Source organism: Montipora capricornis, chromosome 4, assembly GCF_036669925.1.
Source record: "Montipora capricornis isolate CH-2021 chromosome 4, ASM3666992v2, whole genome shotgun sequence".
Lineage (NCBI taxonomy): Eukaryota > Metazoa > Cnidaria > Anthozoa > Scleractinia > Acroporidae > Montipora > Montipora capricornis.
Window position 1 is genome coordinate 1,847,263 of NC_090886.1, and position 18,877 is coordinate 1,866,139.

The 18,877-nt window shown below is 39.5% G+C and overlaps 2 protein-coding genes across 5 annotated transcripts in view; both read right to left on the reverse strand.

The window, feature by feature from the left end:
* Nucleotides 1–4,974: 4,974 nt before the first annotated feature.
* LOC138045122 (cytosolic phospholipase A2-like) lies at nt 4,975–17,450 on the reverse strand. 3 transcript variants are annotated; one of them, XM_068891519.1, is made up of 16 exons: nt 17,342–17,450; nt 14,391–14,470; nt 14,015–14,093; nt 13,026–13,175; nt 12,281–12,399; nt 12,156–12,193; nt 11,790–11,928; nt 11,206–11,342; nt 10,801–11,023; nt 10,124–10,241; nt 9,880–10,017; nt 8,960–9,061; nt 8,283–8,606; nt 7,549–7,739; nt 6,785–6,974; nt 4,975–6,021 (listed from the first exon to the last, which is right to left on the reverse strand). In XM_068891519.1, the coding sequence occupies exons 2-16, from the start codon at nt 14,457–14,459 to the stop codon at nt 5,798–5,800; spliced, it is 2,241 nt and encodes a 746-aa protein (XP_068747620.1). In that variant the 5' UTR covers nt 14,460–14,470; nt 17,342–17,450; the 3' UTR covers nt 4,975–5,797. The 3 variants fall into 3 exon arrangements, with proteins under 3 accessions (XP_068747620.1, XP_068747619.1, XP_068747621.1); XM_068891518.1 differs by lacking the exon at nt 17,342–17,450 and adding an exon at nt 15,570–16,846; XM_068891520.1 differs by lacking the exon at nt 17,342–17,450 and adding an exon at nt 14,923–15,025.
* A 1,389-nt stretch (nt 17,451–18,839) lies between these two features.
* The window catches only part of LOC138045127 (transmembrane protein 214-A-like), a 24,837-nt gene continuing 24,799 nt past the window's right edge, over nt 18,840–18,877 (reverse strand). For both annotated transcript variants that reach the window (XM_068891527.1, XM_068891528.1), the window contains exon 20: nt 18,840–18,877. This exon is cut by the window's right edge and continues 306 nt beyond it. The gene's annotated coding sequence lies outside the window, so the exon portion shown is untranslated.

The window sequence follows — 18,877 nt, forward strand, 5'->3', positions numbered from 1 at the left end:
CTGTATCAGTTAATCGCGGAAAGTAAAACCTCTTAAAGTGCTACTTTGACGAAATTTACATCTTTCGTATGAAAGCCATTTTAAGACATAAACATGTAGTCTGTACCAAGAAAAGAATGCTGTTTTCAAATATCTCTTTTTGTTCCAGGGATATTCAAGTTTTTAAAATATGCAAATTAGCCAAGTGATGACGTCGTAATCTCAACCGAAATTTGATCCAATATGATGAAAAAGATCTCTCAAACTCATTAATAGTTCATGAGCTCAAAAGCCAATCAATAATGGATAAATTCGTCACCTGCATGACTTCTGATACCCAACGAAAACCTAGATGAAAACCACACGTGTTTTGGATATCGTATCCAGACCACACGTTGTTTTCATCTGATTCCTCGTTGAATATCAAGATTTACACATCAAAACAAAAGAAATTAAACCAAAGAACAGAGTTTTAAATAACTCATTATTCACAGCGACGGAAAATAGCAAATCTACAATAAAAATAAAACAAATTGTTAGTAACAACATAATAAATGCAGACAGTATTAATTTATAAAACAACTTTTGGACCGCTTACTTTTTATGTTCCGGTTGCAGTGGATTTAGTGCTTCGCTTCCCACGAATTCAAAAAGGTACCTTCGAATTCCGCAGATAATGCCGTAAAGGGTCCTTGCTGGATACCTTTCCCTCTTCAGCATTCGCAACCTCTTGGACAAATTTGCTGCGCCAGTAGTTTAACGAGCAAGCATCCACACTTTCTAAATCAGTGCTCAATGCCTGAACTTTGTGCAATTCACAGTAATTTTCTAAAGGCTCTGCTCGGATCAAGCACATGAACTTCAACTTTTCTACCAGCTTTCCACTCGCGAAAAACATTTTCTAGACTGGTAACTTTGGAATACTCTCCTTTACAGTGCGACGCGCTTTACCGTGGCCACCTAACAAAGTTTTTTATAAATTGTCCGCCAATCAGGGTGTGTGAATTTGATTGACAGTCACACCTCCTTGCAAAGTTCGCACCGTTATAAGTTGAATACCGTTGCATGGGTTGTCGAGTTGACGTATTTACACGTAATTGTCAAATGTGAAAGTTAGTTGGGTGGCCACGGTAAGGCGCGTTGCTCTGTAACAAGTTCGACTCGTCTTCTGCAGTTTTTGGGCTACGAAAACGGCCTTCGGTGAGTTCTTTAAGAGACGCTGCCATCAGTTTCACAAAGGCATGAATGCAGGCACTGACGCCGAAAGGAGAATTTTAAGCAACACCCACTATTTGCATTATTCACACCTCAGGGGAATGTGGTACTGTTTGAGAAGCCATATCCAAAAACTCGTGTTTCGTGTTTCATCATAGGTTCCTAACTCGTTAGTTCAGAACCTACGATGAAACTCTCCAACTCGTTGTTGATATATTACATCTCAACCAATTTGAGTCAGAATTGCTTGATTCTTTGCAGTAAGATTCTAGTAGATGTTTTCCACAATATGAGAATACCAGTTTTGTTACCATGGCAACATACTGGGCTGCCCGAGACAGCTCTATTTATATAATTGATGTTATATTATTGGGTTGAGCGAATGACGTCATCAGTCCTCTCATTTGCATATGTTACACATTTTTCAAACTTAAATGTCTCTGTCTCTGGAACCAATGCAGATATTTCCAAATGGTAAATGGCATTTTTAATCTGTCCTGGAATTCTATGTGATATATCTGAAAATTCAAGGAATATAAATTTGATCACAGTAGCACTTTAAGTGCCAGGAATTGTCTGCTGCTCAGACTTTCCCAGCTTGGGCTTCAGTTTCGTTTCGATATCTGAAACCGAAAGCCCCAAACGATTTCAGCGAGAAGAGAGATAAGAGTGCTGAAAAAGAGGGATTACCGCTATGCCTGATCATTGGTTAAATTTTGTTCTTCACCACAAAAGCGCAATCGGTCGCGTTTTGATTAGCAGAGTGAAATCGCGATTGCGCGGGTCTCAATGTGCTTTATGATTGGTCAAATAATGGCGTACTCATGTGACCTTTTAGTCAATCAAAAACAAGGATAATATCTTTTTAACATGACCTCTCTTGAAGATTTACCGCATGTTTAAAGCGAATAAAGCGATGGTAATCAGCAACTATAGACCTTATTCATAAATGGCGGTCAATTTATAATTCTTTTGTCGAAGTGCAAATTAGCCTACCAAACCTCGATACCATACAGTGAATTGAAAAGATTTCTTGCTCTAAAATGAGGCTTGGTAGGCTAATTTGCATGTGGACAAAAGAATTATAAATGTGACCGCCATTTATGAATAAGGGCTATATCTCCGATCAATAAAAGATAAAAGGAATACGAAAAATGTAACTGTAACTGCCAGTTTCATAAAAAAAACTGAAAGGCTTAAAAGTTGGCGAGACTTATTCCTTCGTAAGTAAACGAACAGTGAGTGTTCTCATTTGCTGCCGAGGAACTCTTTATCCGATCTCGCTTACTCTGCCTGAAGTTAGAATTACAATCAAGTATTCGTGATATAAATTATATGGTGTTCATACAACGCTGCACACGTCGCGGTTCGTTGTATCCCTGTCGTATTATGACCAGTTTGACTGGCAGTTCCATAATGAATAAGTCGAGACCAGGGGGCATCAAGAATTATCATTCGTATCCGACAAAACTTGATAGTTCCTCTCGGTTGTTAATTAAGCACAAAGACTAAAAGGATTACCTGTAGGTCTCCATTTTGAATCCGCTCATTGTTCAGTTGAGATGGCCATGCATGGATCCTCAGAAAATCTACGTTTTGGCAATAAAGCAACTGATTATTTCCAAAAATAGGGAGAACAAACAACGCCTAAAATTGTCCTGCTTCGGAACGCACTATTTGCAAGTGGTCTTTTGACAGAGCCCTTCCCCCTGCAATTACCGAGCCAGGCGACGATATATCCGAATTCTCAACCAATTTCCCCAACTCGTCATAGACAGGATTTTAGCAATTATCACTTCGTGTGAACTTTCTGGTTTCTTACTAAGCCTCATTTCAAGAAGCACCGTCTTTTCAGAGTATTCGTCGAACTCTTTACCCACCGTTTTTTTCCAGGGGGTAACTCTATCTCGCCGAAGGTATTGCCTTGAAGTAAACACAACCAAGAAATTATACAAACGTTTGTCAAATATTTGAAAGTAGTCCTAACTTTCAATTTTAGTCTATATCCCCAAGAAAGAACAAACCATAATCACTTTGAAACTGACTAAGTTTTCTTCAAAAATGAACTTGGACATTTATTTCAAGTCTCAATGCAATTCCACACGGCAAAGGCCGGGGCCGATTAAAACTCAAGTTTCTGTGTAATGTGCAAAGCAAGTTTTTCCAATCACATGTGCACAAATGTGATCTTTGACCATTCTAAAATGCTTTTAAATTGAGTGCATGACAATATTGACGGCGCTTAAGCAAGAATTTTCTAAAGAAAATAGTCCAGGTTATTATAAAACAAACCTCCCCCTGGCAGGCCATGCTCTCACGCTGAGCTTGGGGTGCCTGTGGTTCTCAGTGTATGCTCACTCGTTTCAGTCACTTCAATACCGCCCAACGAAAGCGTATCAACTCTGTCGAAGAGAATAGGCCTCCTTTTCAAAGCGAGTCTAAGTGCGAAGTTTTTCTTATGAAAATTAGTTTTCATTCATATGTAAAGTAACGCTAATTACCATAACAAAAACTTCGCACTTAGACTCGCTTTGAACAGGAGGCAGCCATGAACTCGGAAATGGCCTATTCGGCGACGTCGATGACAAACATCAAAATATAACTTTGCACTATTTACGTCGTACACTCTTAGCGAAGTATCCTAAAAATAAATTGGTCCGAGCAGTTTCAGAGTAAAAGCAGACAATGGAACGGATTCACATTTGTGTGCTCACTCGATGCTCTCGTGCACGTTGTCGTCCAAACCTCAAATTTGGTGATTTCACATCCTTATTATGCAAAGTACCGCAAACATTCGTGCAAAAATGCGTGCAATGCGACTAATTTTCTCTTTTAACCAATGATATTATTGTTTTGTGGCGCTGTCGTTCCGACCCTGGGCCCTCGTCGTAATCTTCCTCGTGTTTTGCTTGGAGAGCTTGACCTGGATCCCATAAAGGCCGATTACACACAACGGGTGTGCTCCAGGGTCATTTTGCACGACCAGTACACACGAGGGAGCATGCTACGGGAGCTTGATCCATAATTATAGTACACATGAGGGAGCAAACACAACTCTGGGTTGTCTCTATACAAGTCTATTTCAAGTCGTGTGTTGGTGACACACCGAGCAGCTGACTCGTTTTTTCCAGCATCCACTTGCTTAAATTCCATACCTTTCAGACGACATTTTGAACTTTGAGTTCGAGTCAAGAGTTCCAAAGGAATTATGGATGAAAACACTGGGTAATCTGATTGGTCACTGTTTGCGGTTTGCATTTGCGGTATTTATCTACGCTCAACAAAAAAGTGTCAGTACACATGAGGGAAAATTTTAACGTCTGTTTAGTTTGCTCCGGTAGCTCGCTTCCAAATATTTAACCTGTTTAATATCGTGGAGCATTTTGCGGGGTGGAAATTCTGTTCACGAGGATGAAGATTTCCCTTGAAATGGTTGGTAAACAAGGAGAAGCTTTGCTCCAGTAGCGTGGCCCTGGGCCATGCTCCAAGCAAAACCCCTCGTGTGTATCGGCCTTAACTCTAATATCTTGGAGTCAGCGTTTTCTCAAGCTGTCTATATTCAGAGCAGCTGTCCCGCCAAGTCTTGGGCCTCTTAGCCAATTAACAAAAGAATGTTTCTGTTTAAGTAACAGATGCATAAATTGAACAATGGAAAAAAGAGAGGGCTTGAATGTCAAAATAACTAGGTTTGGTTATAGCAAAATGATCGTTCAAAGTGGAGTACTACAGCCTCCAACAATTCATCCACAAAGCCCACAAAATGTACTGTTTACACAGATTTAGCTGGTTCCTCTTCCCTACCAATACAACAACAACAACATAGAAATACATCTCTTAATTTTGATACTATTTTCTCCGTATTCCATAGCGCGAACTTAAATCTGGATTTTTTTGTAATAAAAAAACCCAATGCAGTTTTAATTGCATAAAAACGTTTTTCCAAGATGATTTTTCAACGCTGAACATTAAATTATTTGGTTGATATAATTATGTTGTAAATTAATATTTTAATTTATATCTGGATGACAAGAAAACTGTACTTAAGCTTAATCATGTCACGCACGGGTATGCTAGCCTCGATTTTTAAAAAAATAAATCGTATTTACATTTTCCTAACTGGGTGTCCCCAATTAATTTACTATTGTAAACTAGATACATTTGACATATTAATAAAGTTGTTATGTTACGTTATATTGGTTGTGAATGACAATAGCATTAATTGTCATAATGTATTCAGCCAATCGAAAAGCAATAACTTTGTCGCTTGATATGAGGTGAAAGTATGGAAAGTTAATGTCCGCAATTCAATCAAAAATAACTAATTTCACCCAAGATATTGGATCACTCCATTCAACAAGTATCAATGACAAAAGCCCCTCCAAATAACTAGCAAGTCTGAGATGTCGGACTGGATTCCAACTTGACTCGACTTCAATTCCAATCCCCGGCCTCGCTTTGGAGTGTGTTGAGGATTGAAACTTTAAGTCTCTCCAGTGCGTCATTGTAGGTCAGTAAAATATTGCATCAACTGTTCCTGTTATCCGGCAGCCTTTCTCCAAAATTACATATTTCTTCGTCTGTTTCATTGAATCCAGCGCGCTCTTTAGTTTTTCAGCTGCACTCTTCTCCGTTTCTGTTGCACACACTCCGCCATTGTATTCTTAACAAGCTGTTCATTGAGTGATGTATTGAACTCCACCAAACCACTGAGCCGATCAAATATATCGTGTGAATATTTTAAGTTAAATGTACTGTAACGCTTTTTGGGATCGTTAAAAACCGGAAAATCACCAGCTTTCCTCTCCTCATTAGCTGTTCGGGGAACTCCTGCAAACGAATTCAACACAGCATTCCCAATTATTGATTGAAATGTACTTTCTTACAAGAAGAAAAACTTCAGAAGATCTGCATGGTATTTGTTAAAATTAGACACTCGCTACTTCAAGTAGTTGTATTTGTTGCTTTGCTGCGAACGGCTGGGACTTGAAATTTTTCAGAGCCGTCATACCGTTTTAGCCGTCGAAGGCTGAGTACGAGCACCAGTTGACGAACAAGCTCTGGCATTCTTCGCTCAAACGTTGCAGTCTGGACTATCAGCTTTAGCATGAACGTGTGACAACAAAATTATTAGACCCTTATTGAAGTCTTAAAATTTATGCACTTTTAAAATTTTCACCATTTTCATCACAGCTTTTCAAGACTTTCCTCCGGCTTTAAGGAACATTGGTAAGGGTTTGCCCCCGTCTCCTATTTTCCTCCGGATTTGTTACTGAATTTCTATCAAATTCTCCCGAATTAAATTTCTTTTGAACGACTATCATCGGTTTCGTTTGTAACTTATTAATCTCAGTTTAAACAAAACCTGTGAAATGAGGCTCCAAGGTGAAAGTCGAAGCAGATCCACTGGAAACGGGTGTTCTCGGTTTACGTCAAACACGGCTGTTTTATGCGACGTCGAATTGTCATCAGTTTGTTACCTTTGAACCGGAAATGAGCCTGAACCGGAAATCAGTTCATAGGCTACCTTTTAGGCGATTCTCAACAGCGAAAGAATAGACGAAGAAAAGAATCGAGCATTGAGTGATCTCACCTGGTCGAATGAAGTCTCTGTAAGTCTTATTTATAAGTACAAAGTGAAGAACTATGGGACAGGCGGGGTCTGTGGGATGTTTGAACACGTAACACTCCTTTATGCCATCTCGCTCATACTGTTCATCTGCGTCGATTGGCGGGAAAAGAAGACCATTTCGCTTGGCCCAGTCCTCTGCCAGTTTAATATTCTGCGGAAGAATAAACAGACCACAAATTTAGCCAAACAAAGGCTACAAAATGGTAGAAAACAGCTATAAAAAAACAGCGCTGAACCCCAACTCGATCCCACCAAATAAAAAGTCGTCCACGACAATTTGGCTCCTTCGTTGAAAGAGCATTGGGGCAGGTGTGGAACAGAAACCCTGGCTGACGGACGAATGACGATTTTTAAGCAAAAAATCCTTAGACTTTCTCAACGCCCCTTATAAATTTCTTAGATATAAGATGAGTAAAGTGTTCGCAAAAAGTAGGAGAAGGAAAGAAAAATGGTCTTGAATCAAAGAACAAGACAAGAGTATCTCACTCTGCCAAAACATGTACTCGCCAACAAAAATGACAAGCCCAATAAAAATGTCGCTTATGTCACACGTCATCAAACACACACGCTATGTCCAGGCAGTGTGGTAGGCTGTCATTTTCAAGCAGGGGTCGTCCTCCTAAGGTATAGGCTGGCCTTTTTCGTATATAGGAATGGTATCATAAGACATACGAAGCTGTTGAATATCTCGAGAATCCTTACAAATTATATTTCTGTGCTTGTACCTTAAAAGGTCTCTCTTCGTCGGTTTCCCGAGCACTGAAGTCAAACGACAAGATGAGATCGACAGACCTTTCCTTCCTAAGGAGGGGTGGATAGGGAGAGTTAAACATAAGTCCCGCATCAATGAGTTCCATTTGTTTCCGTTTAATGTTGTCTGACTCTAAGCATGTCTGTGAAGGAGCACCATCTGTAACTTAAATGTTGATAATATGACTGGTTAGTAATTCAGACCTAACGCCACAAAGAAACGATGAATTTACGCCAAATGTTTTCTGCGTCGACTTGTTTGAAGCCTGATTTGTGTTAATTCTGGCTCAGTTAATTAGGGTCAAAACTGCAAATACACTGCCAGGTATTGGATGACATACTTCTTCGCCTATTAACACCCCTGCAAGTTGTGATTTATCTAAAATACACCATGCGTCGAGAGTTCATTTCATAACCTCCACTAGCTTTTACTGCTACGTTATCACATTATCAGGCGAACTTTCAACTAGAATGCATGTTAAATGATAAAGATAGCTGAATAATCAAAGAATTTAACATGTGTGAATGATGAACTGAGCTTTAGTTATTGGCCTGGCATGGGTTGTTTAAAAGGCTGGCAAGGATAAGTGCTATCAAAAGTAATAAATGAGTAGTGGCATGTGTATTTCCGCCAGTTGAAGAGCTGTTATTGGTTGTCTGGCAAATGACATTACGAAACATCTACTGTTACATTCATAACCCAAAATACCTTGCGGTGTATTGAGACCCAGGCCTCGAAGGAAGTTATGAACCAGCCCCGCTCTTCGCGTCCGCGTTTGGAGACCGGGTAGCTTTTCCATCACATATTGTAAGAGTTTCCTACGGAACTCCTTCTTCTCTGCTCTCTGATTTTTCGAGGATTTGCCATTAATTTCATACGTCTCTTCGTCTGCTGCAACAGCAGTTTTTAAGTTTTCCATTAGAGAATCTGGCACCTCTTCGTTCTTTCTCCTTTTAAAATGCTCCAAATCATCACCGTCATCTTCGTCATGTTCAGAATTTATCTCGTTATTGTCTGATAAGAATTGCTGTTCTGTTGTAAAAGGAAAATGAATGAATGAACAACAAAACGACGTTCAACAGCAAAAGGGAAGCTGAGGGTTTTCATAACATCACATCATGGAAATCCTCTCATTCGATATTTCTTTTCTTCCCTCCAAGTGCTAGCCGATAAGAGTGGATATGGGGAAAGAAACTAAAATCAAAGGACTTTCATTTAGTTTAATTTTGGGAAAAAAATTAAACCTTATAGCTTAGCGTTTGCCGTTTATCGACAAGCTTGATCACTCTAGAATGCTAGTTTAAAGATTCAAGGCTTTTGTTCTCGTGCTCTAATGAAAAAAGGTAGAAAGCAAATGCGTTAGTAATAAATAACAAATTAGTTACCTAAGAGTTGTTTTTCATTGCCGTTGTCTAATATTTCTCTCAACTTCTTTTCTTCTTTCATCACTCGCTGCAGCAAAATAGCGTAAAAACTGCCCCAAATTCCTAAAGGAAACAACGTTGCGAAGATTGATGATGAAACAATTGCTTGGCTTTCGTAGGTTGTTTGATTTAAACTTCGTTTACTTTATTAAAGTCTCTCAAGAGGTTCGGCCACCCAGCCGGACGTACCATCCAAACACTGGCCATTCTTCGGAAACTTGGAACTCATTTAGCAGCCACCTCGGGTCTTGCGAACATGAAAGAGATTTTTTTTTTCCATTTTACCACCCTACATTCGTGGGTTGTGGTTATTACCTCTGATTAATAATTTAAGGAGTTAAGGTAACAAAAATATGAATTGAAGAAAGAAAATGCAAATTTACTTATTTTTCAATTAAGGTATTTACTCCTCTTTAGATTCCGTTCATACCATTTGTGAGACCAGACTAATTCCTTTGGGGAGTAAGGTTGGTAGCAGTGGTGTTCCCCTCTCACTTGAACTGCTTTATAAATTAATTTCATTCTTATTGATTTGATTCATAGAGCGAGTTTCAATCGAGTGTCATAAAACCAAAACCAACGTAATTACTTTGGCCAATCAAAAAGGACGGAGACAATCCGACACAAAGCGCGGGAAAATGTGCACGCGCGAGCCACGATTGGTTTTGGTTTCACTTCTGATTGGTTGAAAGAGTGGCGCGAGAACTTTGAACCAATCACTGAGTGTAGTAATGCAAAACCAAAGCAATTCGCTAATTACTTTCGACACTCAATTGAAAACCGCTCTATAGTCTTCCCAATTAGAAGAGCACTTGTGATCAGCTAAACGAACATGCAATTGGGAGTTAAATAAATAAACTAATGGTAAATTTGTCTCACACCTTGCAGATAGTACAAAGGAGATTCTGGAAACTTTTCAATGAGTTTTCCACAGAAAAACTTGCTTCCAAACAGTTCCGTCTTCATGAAAGTGCCATATTTATCCATTCCAATCTCATAAGGCGTGAACTCGACCCATTCTGAGACAAGAAAAGTTAGTTAGATGACGACAACAGAAACGAGAAAGCAATCTATTACTAGAAGTTGGCGTTCTTGTAATTAGTTTCAAATAAAAGCACAAATGACCTGCGAACGATTCAGCGGACACATCTCTTCTTGAGTTGATAGCTGTGTATATGGGCATGGGCACATGTCCAGATCCCACTTTCTCTTGTTGATGGCTCAGTTTGACGGAATCCTTTTTCTGTGCACAAAGACAAGATTTTCAGTGCTTTCACTTCAGTTTCTCAAGTAAGAGGATAGTAATTTAAAACTGATGAATTGGAAATGTAATGACATCTGTTTTTAAGTGAGAAGAATCCACGTGAGTGCCGTCAATTTTTGCGATTTTGCGCGTGTTCGTCTCCTCCTTTGATTAATGAATATACTTACTGAGATATACGATGTCGCAGAAAGAATCAGCCCTTAAAAGGATAGCTAAACCCTAACCATTGAAACAAATATTGCAATCGCTTTACTCCTCAGTCTGCTTGTACTTTTTACGCGGCAGACAATCTGATTTTAACCGTACTAAATCAAGTTGTAAGCGGAGGGGGTTATAGTGGCTGGTCACTTGTCCGCTCCAAGAAGGTTGTCTCCAACAAGGTGGTCATAAAAGTAAACAAAATTGGAGGAAGTGAGAATCCATTGACTTTTGAAAGGTCTCGCCACCGTCGACGTTACGACTGTATGGCACTTCGCTTGCGAATACAACGAAAATAGCTAAATGGACCTGGTTAAAGTTAGACTCTTGTTATCGTTACCTGTCCCAGAAGGCTTTCTCCAACACAGTGACCATAAAAGTCCGTCAGACTAACAGGTTGCCCCCTTTTCCATTTCTCGGTGATGTCTTTCACATAATGCATCACTCTTCTTGGCGTAAGAAGCCAAAATGGACCCCACTGGAGCTGCTCTCTGATATTACTCTGTGTTTCCTTGGGTTTGACTGTACTACCGGATGTCTGAGAGTACAGGAGAGAGAGGCCCCTGAAAACAGATCATCAAATGAAGTATTATTTCGCGGAAAAGAGGGAACGGTTTGCAGAAAACTATGATTGGGTTTAGTAGCGAGATGGAAAAGGTTTATATACTAAGATGTCTCAGCGAGAGCTCAGAATTAATAAGTAAACCATGTATAGCTCTTAAAAGATATTATTCCTGTCATTTACCAGGCAGAGCCAGATAAGCCAGTTAGATATGTCACACAATCCAGTAGACCCAAATCCTCCAGGGCGGTACACGCAGCAGTGAAGCCAGTGGTGGCTCGGTAACCTCCACCGGATCCAAGAACGGCTATCGTGGGTACCTGGGAAAGGAAAAAAAAAAAGAAAATGTATAGTTCTCAGAGGATTCTCAAGGTAGGATTAAAAAACTTCGGGTGGGATTAAAAGATATTTTAGATCCAAATGGGTTCAGTTAACATTGGACTAACGTCGCGGGTTTAATCACTTGCAAGACGAAATAACTCAACCTCGTCCCCAGGGCGCTTTTCCCTGGCTTTTACCCGTCCCACCCAAAGCCAGGGAAAAGCGCCCTGGGGACGAGGTTGGAAATAACTGAGGAGTTTGGTCAGTGAAGCCTTTGCTACAATATTTGAAAATGCATAAACTCTCCAGTCTTCGTATGAACTTTGTGGAACGTCAGACTTCGCAAAATGTTCTGAGGGGATGATACATCTTCTGGTGTGTGGTCTTTGTACAGTGTTGAAAATGTCCCAAGAAAATACAAGATAGTATTCGAAATGGCACCTTACCTCATCTATGTTTTGTGGCGCACGTTCTCCCAACACCTTTTTCATCGCTTCAAAAACGACTTTCTTTCTGTTGTCTCGAAATTGTTTTTCTTCATCACAGAGATCTGTGCTGTATCTCAAGTCTGAGTCATGTTCAAATCTAAAACGACAATTGTTCGTAAAGTAAGCTCAATCGTGAGATTTAAAACTTCCTAGCAAGGGTACCAACAGAGATCACTGAAGAGGAACCCGAGGGCTGTCGCCCGAAAGCCGACGCGTAACGAACGGCAAGGCCGGAACCGGAATTGAAACTGTTCTGGAAGCTATATGAAAGGCGAAGCGTACAAAGTAGTAACAGAAACAAAAAGACTTGCCATAAATACTTACACTTTTTTTGCTTCTAATATAATGTCAACCTCAGAAAACTGGAAAAAAAAACGAGTAAGTAATGAGAGTTGAAGATAATATGAAAAAAACGTGACATTTTCAGCTGAAAGAGATAGCAAACCCACCTCGCCAAATTTTAGAGTTCTTTCTTCGGGTTTATCAAGTTGCAAATTTTTAAAAAGTAAAAATACAGGATCCCCAATTTGATCATCTTCGTTGAGATCCTGATCCCACAAGGTGAGCTCTGCAAGCACAAACATAAACCAGTGAGATGCGTCACTCATAAAGGTTCATTATCATCATCAGTAACAGCGGCAGCATTTCCCTCCTTCATTTCTTCTCCATAAAGTTAAAACGAAAAATGTCTGCGTTTGTGCATCATACAGGATAAAAGTTAAAATGAGATGCAAAGCATCTGAAGGTTCAGCACCTTTGCTTTTGTTTTGGAAAGGTCATAATTCGTTTTGGGAGATTAGAACCTTTTCTAAAGGAATTTTAAATTTACTTATCGGAAAGTTTAAATGTGGTTTAATTCGTATGATTTTTTAAATGTTTGTATGTTTAAACCTTCCAAAACCTATTTTAACAGACACTAAAATAAGTTTTTAAAGTTGATGACGAACAGCAATCAAAGTCCAAAACGTTGAGCTAAATTAATTTATTAAAACGTTTATCCCTCCGTCAAAATCATCTAATGTTTGTATATAGTTACGATTAACTGGAAAAGTCCATTTCAGCGAGTAATTTTGCTTGGCCTTGCAAAGTATGAGAGCTAGGCCAATTTCTTGTAACTTTTCAGTGTACTAATCTTAGTTCTATTATTATTGATTAATGCTTTAGCAAAACCAGAGATTAGGCAGTTTGACACACCTAACACGTTGTGTTCTTCCGGATCAATGTGAAACACAAATGGCTCTTCGTTCCATTCTGGGTTTTTGTTGTCTGATACGCATTTAGTTCTTTTGACGATCTCAGCTGATGATGGGATCCTCATCATCAAATATGGGTCTGGAGTATCAACTGCGATCAGAGAAAGAGTTATTTATAGTATTATGGCACTGCGTGGCAATAGAAAATTTTCAATAGCGTATATGAAGTAATTTCGCGACAACTGCAATTATGTATCACGTTTGGCTTTGATTGATTAAAAAATCTCGCCCCAAATAATCAGCCCATAAGAGCAAAAGCAATTGCGACTTGCTAACACACGTTTTTTGCCCGCGTTTTAATACCGTTTGGATGATTGACTCATTGGCGTAATTGTGTGCCTCTGTTATGTACCCCAGCGTTCAGTTCTAGTCACTTTGAAATCCTAATTCTCTTTTTTCACTTACATGATCAACAATCAGGGCTTTTTTAAAACCAAACAAAAGAAAATTCTTGCTTGCACAGAAATAGAGCTCAAATAAAAGCTTTGGGACATCAAAATTGCCGCCGTTTCTTGTTTTGGGACTTAACAGGGCAGCATTGACGTCACATCAATTTTCATTTCACATCTCTATTTCTGTATATTTGCAACTCATGTTAATTCATTTCCATAGAAACTTAATCTTGGTGACCAAAATAACGCCACAATGTTGTAAGAGGATTAACAAATAGTCAAATAAAAACGCCAAACCCCAAATGGGAATAGACTTAACTATTAGAAGGTAATGTGAAGTGCTAGTTTTCTACCCATATAAACCATGTGAGTGTTAGCCCTACTAATGGAAATGGGCCCAAACGAGGACAGAGAAAAACTCTGACCAGGGTGGGAATATGGGAATACACAAGGTGGCGGGTCGATGCAACCAGTCACGTACATCTTCCTTTGCCACCTTAATTAACCAAGTTGAGTGTGAATATTGCGTGATACTCACTCCAGTCATACCATCCTTGCGTGACATTTCTCGCCCTTAAAACAGTAATTTTAAGAGCAATACAGGATCTTGGAGAGGCCTGCGAAGTAAACCATAAGACAAGAACATATAAACAATGATTGAACAATGGTTGCTGCCTTACACAAGAATGTTTGACGCAGACCGGCGGAAATAATTGATTTGCATGAAAGGGAAAAATGGGGATTACGCAAACACATTGATTGCGATTTCTCACGAATTCTGTCTGTCGTATATAAAGAGTTTATGCATATCAACAGCTTTTTTAGTATCTGTTCGCTGGTTTTCCGTAAACGGTGAGAGATCCGCTTTTTTTTAACTATATTACACTTACATTGAAAGCATCAGAAACTCCCACCTGCAAACAGGTCACAAGCTCTCTTGTTTCCTGGACTGCTTTCTTCTGCGCTTCGTTTTTGAAAAGCATATTTTTTACTACTAAAAAAGACCAAGCAAATTAAGTTACAAAAATATTAGCTACTTAACAACCAGACCAGGAGTTCGAATTTTCCGTAAATTTGTATCAAGGTTAGCCTGTGCAGACGCATTTCCGGCGGTCGTTTATAGCTTTTCGGGGGAGAGAAACGACCGCTGGAAATACGTCTGCGTTCGCAGGTTATATCAAGGTTAATTTACCTTGTTAATTTCTTTTAAATTATTTATTAGTGGTTTACCATTTACTATCTAGGAAGCAAAGGAAGGAAAGGAAAGGAACTTTATATAAGTGTCTAGTCGTTCTAGCGCTGAAGCACTAATTGGGGACACTGTAAATTGAAATTAACAATTAAAACAAATCAAGTCAAATTTTGGTTTTTGAGGAGAGGGGAAAACCGGAGTACCCGCAGAAAAACCTCTCGGTGCAGAGTAGAGAACCAGCAGACTCAACCTACATATGACGCCGAGCCTGGGAATCGAACCCGGGCCACATTGGAGAGACGAGTGCTCTCATCACTGCGCCATCTACGTCCACCTACGTGAAGCGTGATGTAACCTGTGTACAGCCGCCCTCTCTCCGAAAAAAAATCGGAAAGGAGAGCGGGCGACTGTACACAGGCTAAGCGTGATGAAGTCACGTTTTCACGTAACACGTGGATTACACCCACGCAGATGAAGGATGTGACTAATCGAAAAATACCGCAGATTTGTTTTAATATTTACAGTTTTTTTTTGTTCTATTTACCGCAAAAGCAGAACAATGGGAAAGCTGGTTCGTGCATGACCGTCACAAATTTCTAGATGAAATTTAAGTGAGCCTTTATGTCAACGTATATTAGGCCATTGTGCAATAGAGCAAACTTTGTGGGTTCGCATTGGGTCAAAATGGTATCCCTTAGCAAACAATCGAATAGTCTCGAAAAAGGTTGCAAGTTTTTTTTTTTTTAACCTTGACTTGTGCTACATCTGGTTCATCTTTTCGCCGTAAAGGCGGCAAAATAAATCGGAGTAAAATATCTAAAATATCCGATTCAAATCGAAAAAAAAGAGAAATATGGATATAGCGAAGAAAACAATAATTGTTTTTTTCAAACTAGCTTACCTGAGTTTGCTTTCCACTTGAGAATTCCAGAGTTTCAGACGAACACGAAGTGTCGGAAAACGGTCAATGAACTTCTGGTTCGAAAACCCAGAGTAAATACACAATCAACGTCACGCTTCAAGGTCGCTTTAAACCCTCTTACGTCAATATGGCACTACCCACGTAATCTGTACGACTCATCATCTCAAAATGTAATTGATTTATACTGTAATTCAATCGGGTACGAAGACAACCTCCTTTTTATTCATATGACAAAAGTGTGACAGCCACCCTAGAAGTTAGAAGGAGGAAGACATTTCTCCTCACGTGCTAAGGTCTTCCAAAAATCCTTGTTATTGCATTGGTTAGTGTGAGCGGCGTTAATGTTTTGAGCGGGCATTCATTGCAGTTCCCGGCTAAGTGGTACAGCAATTTCGTGATCAAGACTTCCGAGGACGATCAATAAATTTTTTAAATGGTTTTGTCTTAACATCGAGTGCAACTTCGTATGTTAATCGGAAGTTCTCTGACGAAATCAAATACAATGAAATTTTGTATCTGGGTGTGGCAGGCGTCATTATTAGTGGTTATAATTCTTCAGCATAAGCTAATATCGTTGATATCTTGGCTGGAGGGCAATCAGGGCTAAATTGACAGTGAATGTGTGGGATTTTGGCTGACTTTGAACCGCTGTAGCGCCGCTCAAAAAAATATGTATTTCCAACTTTTGCCACTAGTTTAAATAGTTTTATTGATATCATTCTTTCAACTGAAAATACAAAGGCCATTAGTTTCGTGAATGAGGATAATATCGAATTTCTGTCATCAGTTTCCCTTTCAAGTTTGAAGCAAGCGTTTGCTCAGAACTTTATTCATTCAGACTCGGAAAGTGGGGAAAGTAGTACCTCAGACGGAAGCAGTAACGATTTTTCCGATAAATCTAGTAGCGAAGACGCATCAGACATTAGGAAGGTATGACATCCGTAAATTCGAATAATATAAATCTTCTCATATTGCTTCTAATTTCGCGGCAATTTTCCGTGATGATTTTGCAAGGGTTTGTATGAAATCTTAAAAATAAATGTCTTTTAAAAGACACTTTCACTGTGTAAATCCGTCTCTTTTTAGCATAAACTAAAGTATGGTATAAAAATATTTTCGCAACAAGGATTAGAAACTGTGGGATGCCAGTGCCAAGCACGTTTTGCATCCACTTCTGCCTCAGCAGAGATGTCGAGAGGGTTTACGGGATGAGGGTTTTAATTTCATTGCGGCTGCTGAGATCGCGATAACACTATTCCTGACGGTGTAGAGCCTGGGCTCTTTACATATGGGTTTTAACACTTTCTAAGACTCGATCCCTTCACCGTGATTTTTTTCGTTGGTTGGAGATGATTTTGGGAGGATACAATGAGCACGATCAGCGGCATGAACTGGTGCGCCGTAGGTACCTCAGGTTGTAAAGGGTAATTCTTGCTCTTTGGCCAATTCAACTTAATGAAAATTATAAAACAATTAAACAGCGTTTACAAACATAAGGATAAAGCGCATTTTACTTCTGAAGATGGAAGTTGCAGCATACGAAACGTTGATGATGTCAAAAGTAAAATGCGCTTTATCATTATGTTTGTAACCGCTGTTTGTTTATGTTTTTGATAAAGGGGTATATATGGGTATAGGGGAACATAAAGGGGCATACTAAGGTATAGGTATACGAGTATGTATGAGTATTTGTCTAAATGCCTTATAATATAATTTAATACATTATAATAAGGGATACATGAAATACTTACCCGATGCGCAACTACAATACTCGTCAAAAATCTTGAAACACTTGTGTCTGTTTCCCCTTCCCAATGTTGATTTGGGTATCACAGTGGTCTCAGTGCTTCAAAACACCCGAGGCTCAACATTCGGGAGGGAGAAGGTTCGGGAGGGGGGGGGGCGGGGGGGGGAACAGTGCGAAGTATAAATCTCAGGATTCTTCCAGAAAATTCGAGAGAAACGGTGTCTGTTTCAACGATTTGTGACGATTATTGTAGCCTTCGTGGAATTGAATCGTCCCAACCTCGTTCCCTGTGTCTCTTTATCATCGACAATGGAGACCCTGGGAACCAGGTTGGAATCGTCGATCAGTAGGTAGGGGTCTTTTTTCAACAGATTTTTCGTGTCAAACGCAATTTTATCAATCGCTGGAAGTCAGTTTATCAACGTCACGAACGGGTTTTTTTTTACCTTTTTACTCCACAGAACTATAGGAGACTTCGGCTGGAGTTAGATTTTGAGTGGACCTACAATAGATGTTGACTGAACTTCGCTAACTTCGACTAACTATGGCTAAATTCGGGACTCCCGCAAGTAAATGCAAGATGTTACGACATCTTGGATTTGATGTTGTTCAATCTTAGGCTAAACGTTTGACTGATTTCAAACACGTGGCATCGACGTTTAACATTGCCCCAACCGGTAAACAATAAGGAAATGCCGAAAATGGTATTAATTCTTATCTCTTTTACATATATCCGTCGACGTGACGCAAAGAAGAAACAGGCGTGCGATAAGAGAGAAAAGTCCACTTGATAGCGGAACTGAAAACCCAAAAAGGGACAATATGACAACTTATTGTTTTCATTCAACTCCACAGGTTTTCCAAGGTCTATTTACTTCATAGTAAAATGTAAGTGCGTCTGTCTTTATCCACATCGGGAACCGCTTCGTCTATGTCGATTTAGAAGATTCCAAGGAGTTTTAATTTCTTACTCCGTACTGAGTATGTCTTGGTGCCTCTCTTCACCCAGGTGTATAAATGGGTACCGGCGAATTTAATGCTGGGGGTAACCCTGCGATGGACTGGCATCCCATCCAGGGGGGGAGTTAAAAATACTCCTAGTCGCCGGGTGAGTCATTGGCTCGGAAAGCGCTTACCCTTACTGTATGTCAAAGCCATACGAGAACCAAAAAAAAAAAAAGAAAAAGAAAAACCGCGGATTCTGATAGTCTACATGAGATGTCACGTAGAGAAAGAGACTCTTTGGGAAGCGTTACCCTACAGCGGAATTCGACCGTAAATACCTGTTTCCTACATATCTACCAGGGGAAAACCAATACATTTTTTTAACAATATAGAGGAAGAAACAATGAGAGCAAAAATAAAGGGAATCGTTTGAAGTAAATCCGACGCAAGGTGTTCACTTTAACTTTTTTTCATCACACACGATTTCCTTATTATGAAAGCTGAAACCTATTGCACGCACGCATGTTTAGAATAAAAACTAGAAAATGACCTTCATCTAATTCAAAAATGATGTTTTTATTTTGAGAACTCAATT

Excerpts from the sequence above, each read along its gene's own strand:
- LOC138045122 (XM_068891519.1), bottom strand. The coding sequence starts at position 14,459 with ATGCTTTTCAAAAACGAAGCGCAGAAGAAAGCAGTCCAGGAAACAAGA. Across the intron at positions 12,400-13,025 it reads GGAAGAACACAACGTGTTAG|AGCTCACCTTGTGGGATCAG; the intron begins GTGTGTCAAACT and ends TTGTGCTTGCAG. Across the intron at positions 10,018-10,123 it reads GTCCGCTGAATCGTTCGCAG|AATGGGTCGAGTTCACGCCT; the intron begins GTCATTTGTGCT and ends TTCTTGTCTCAG.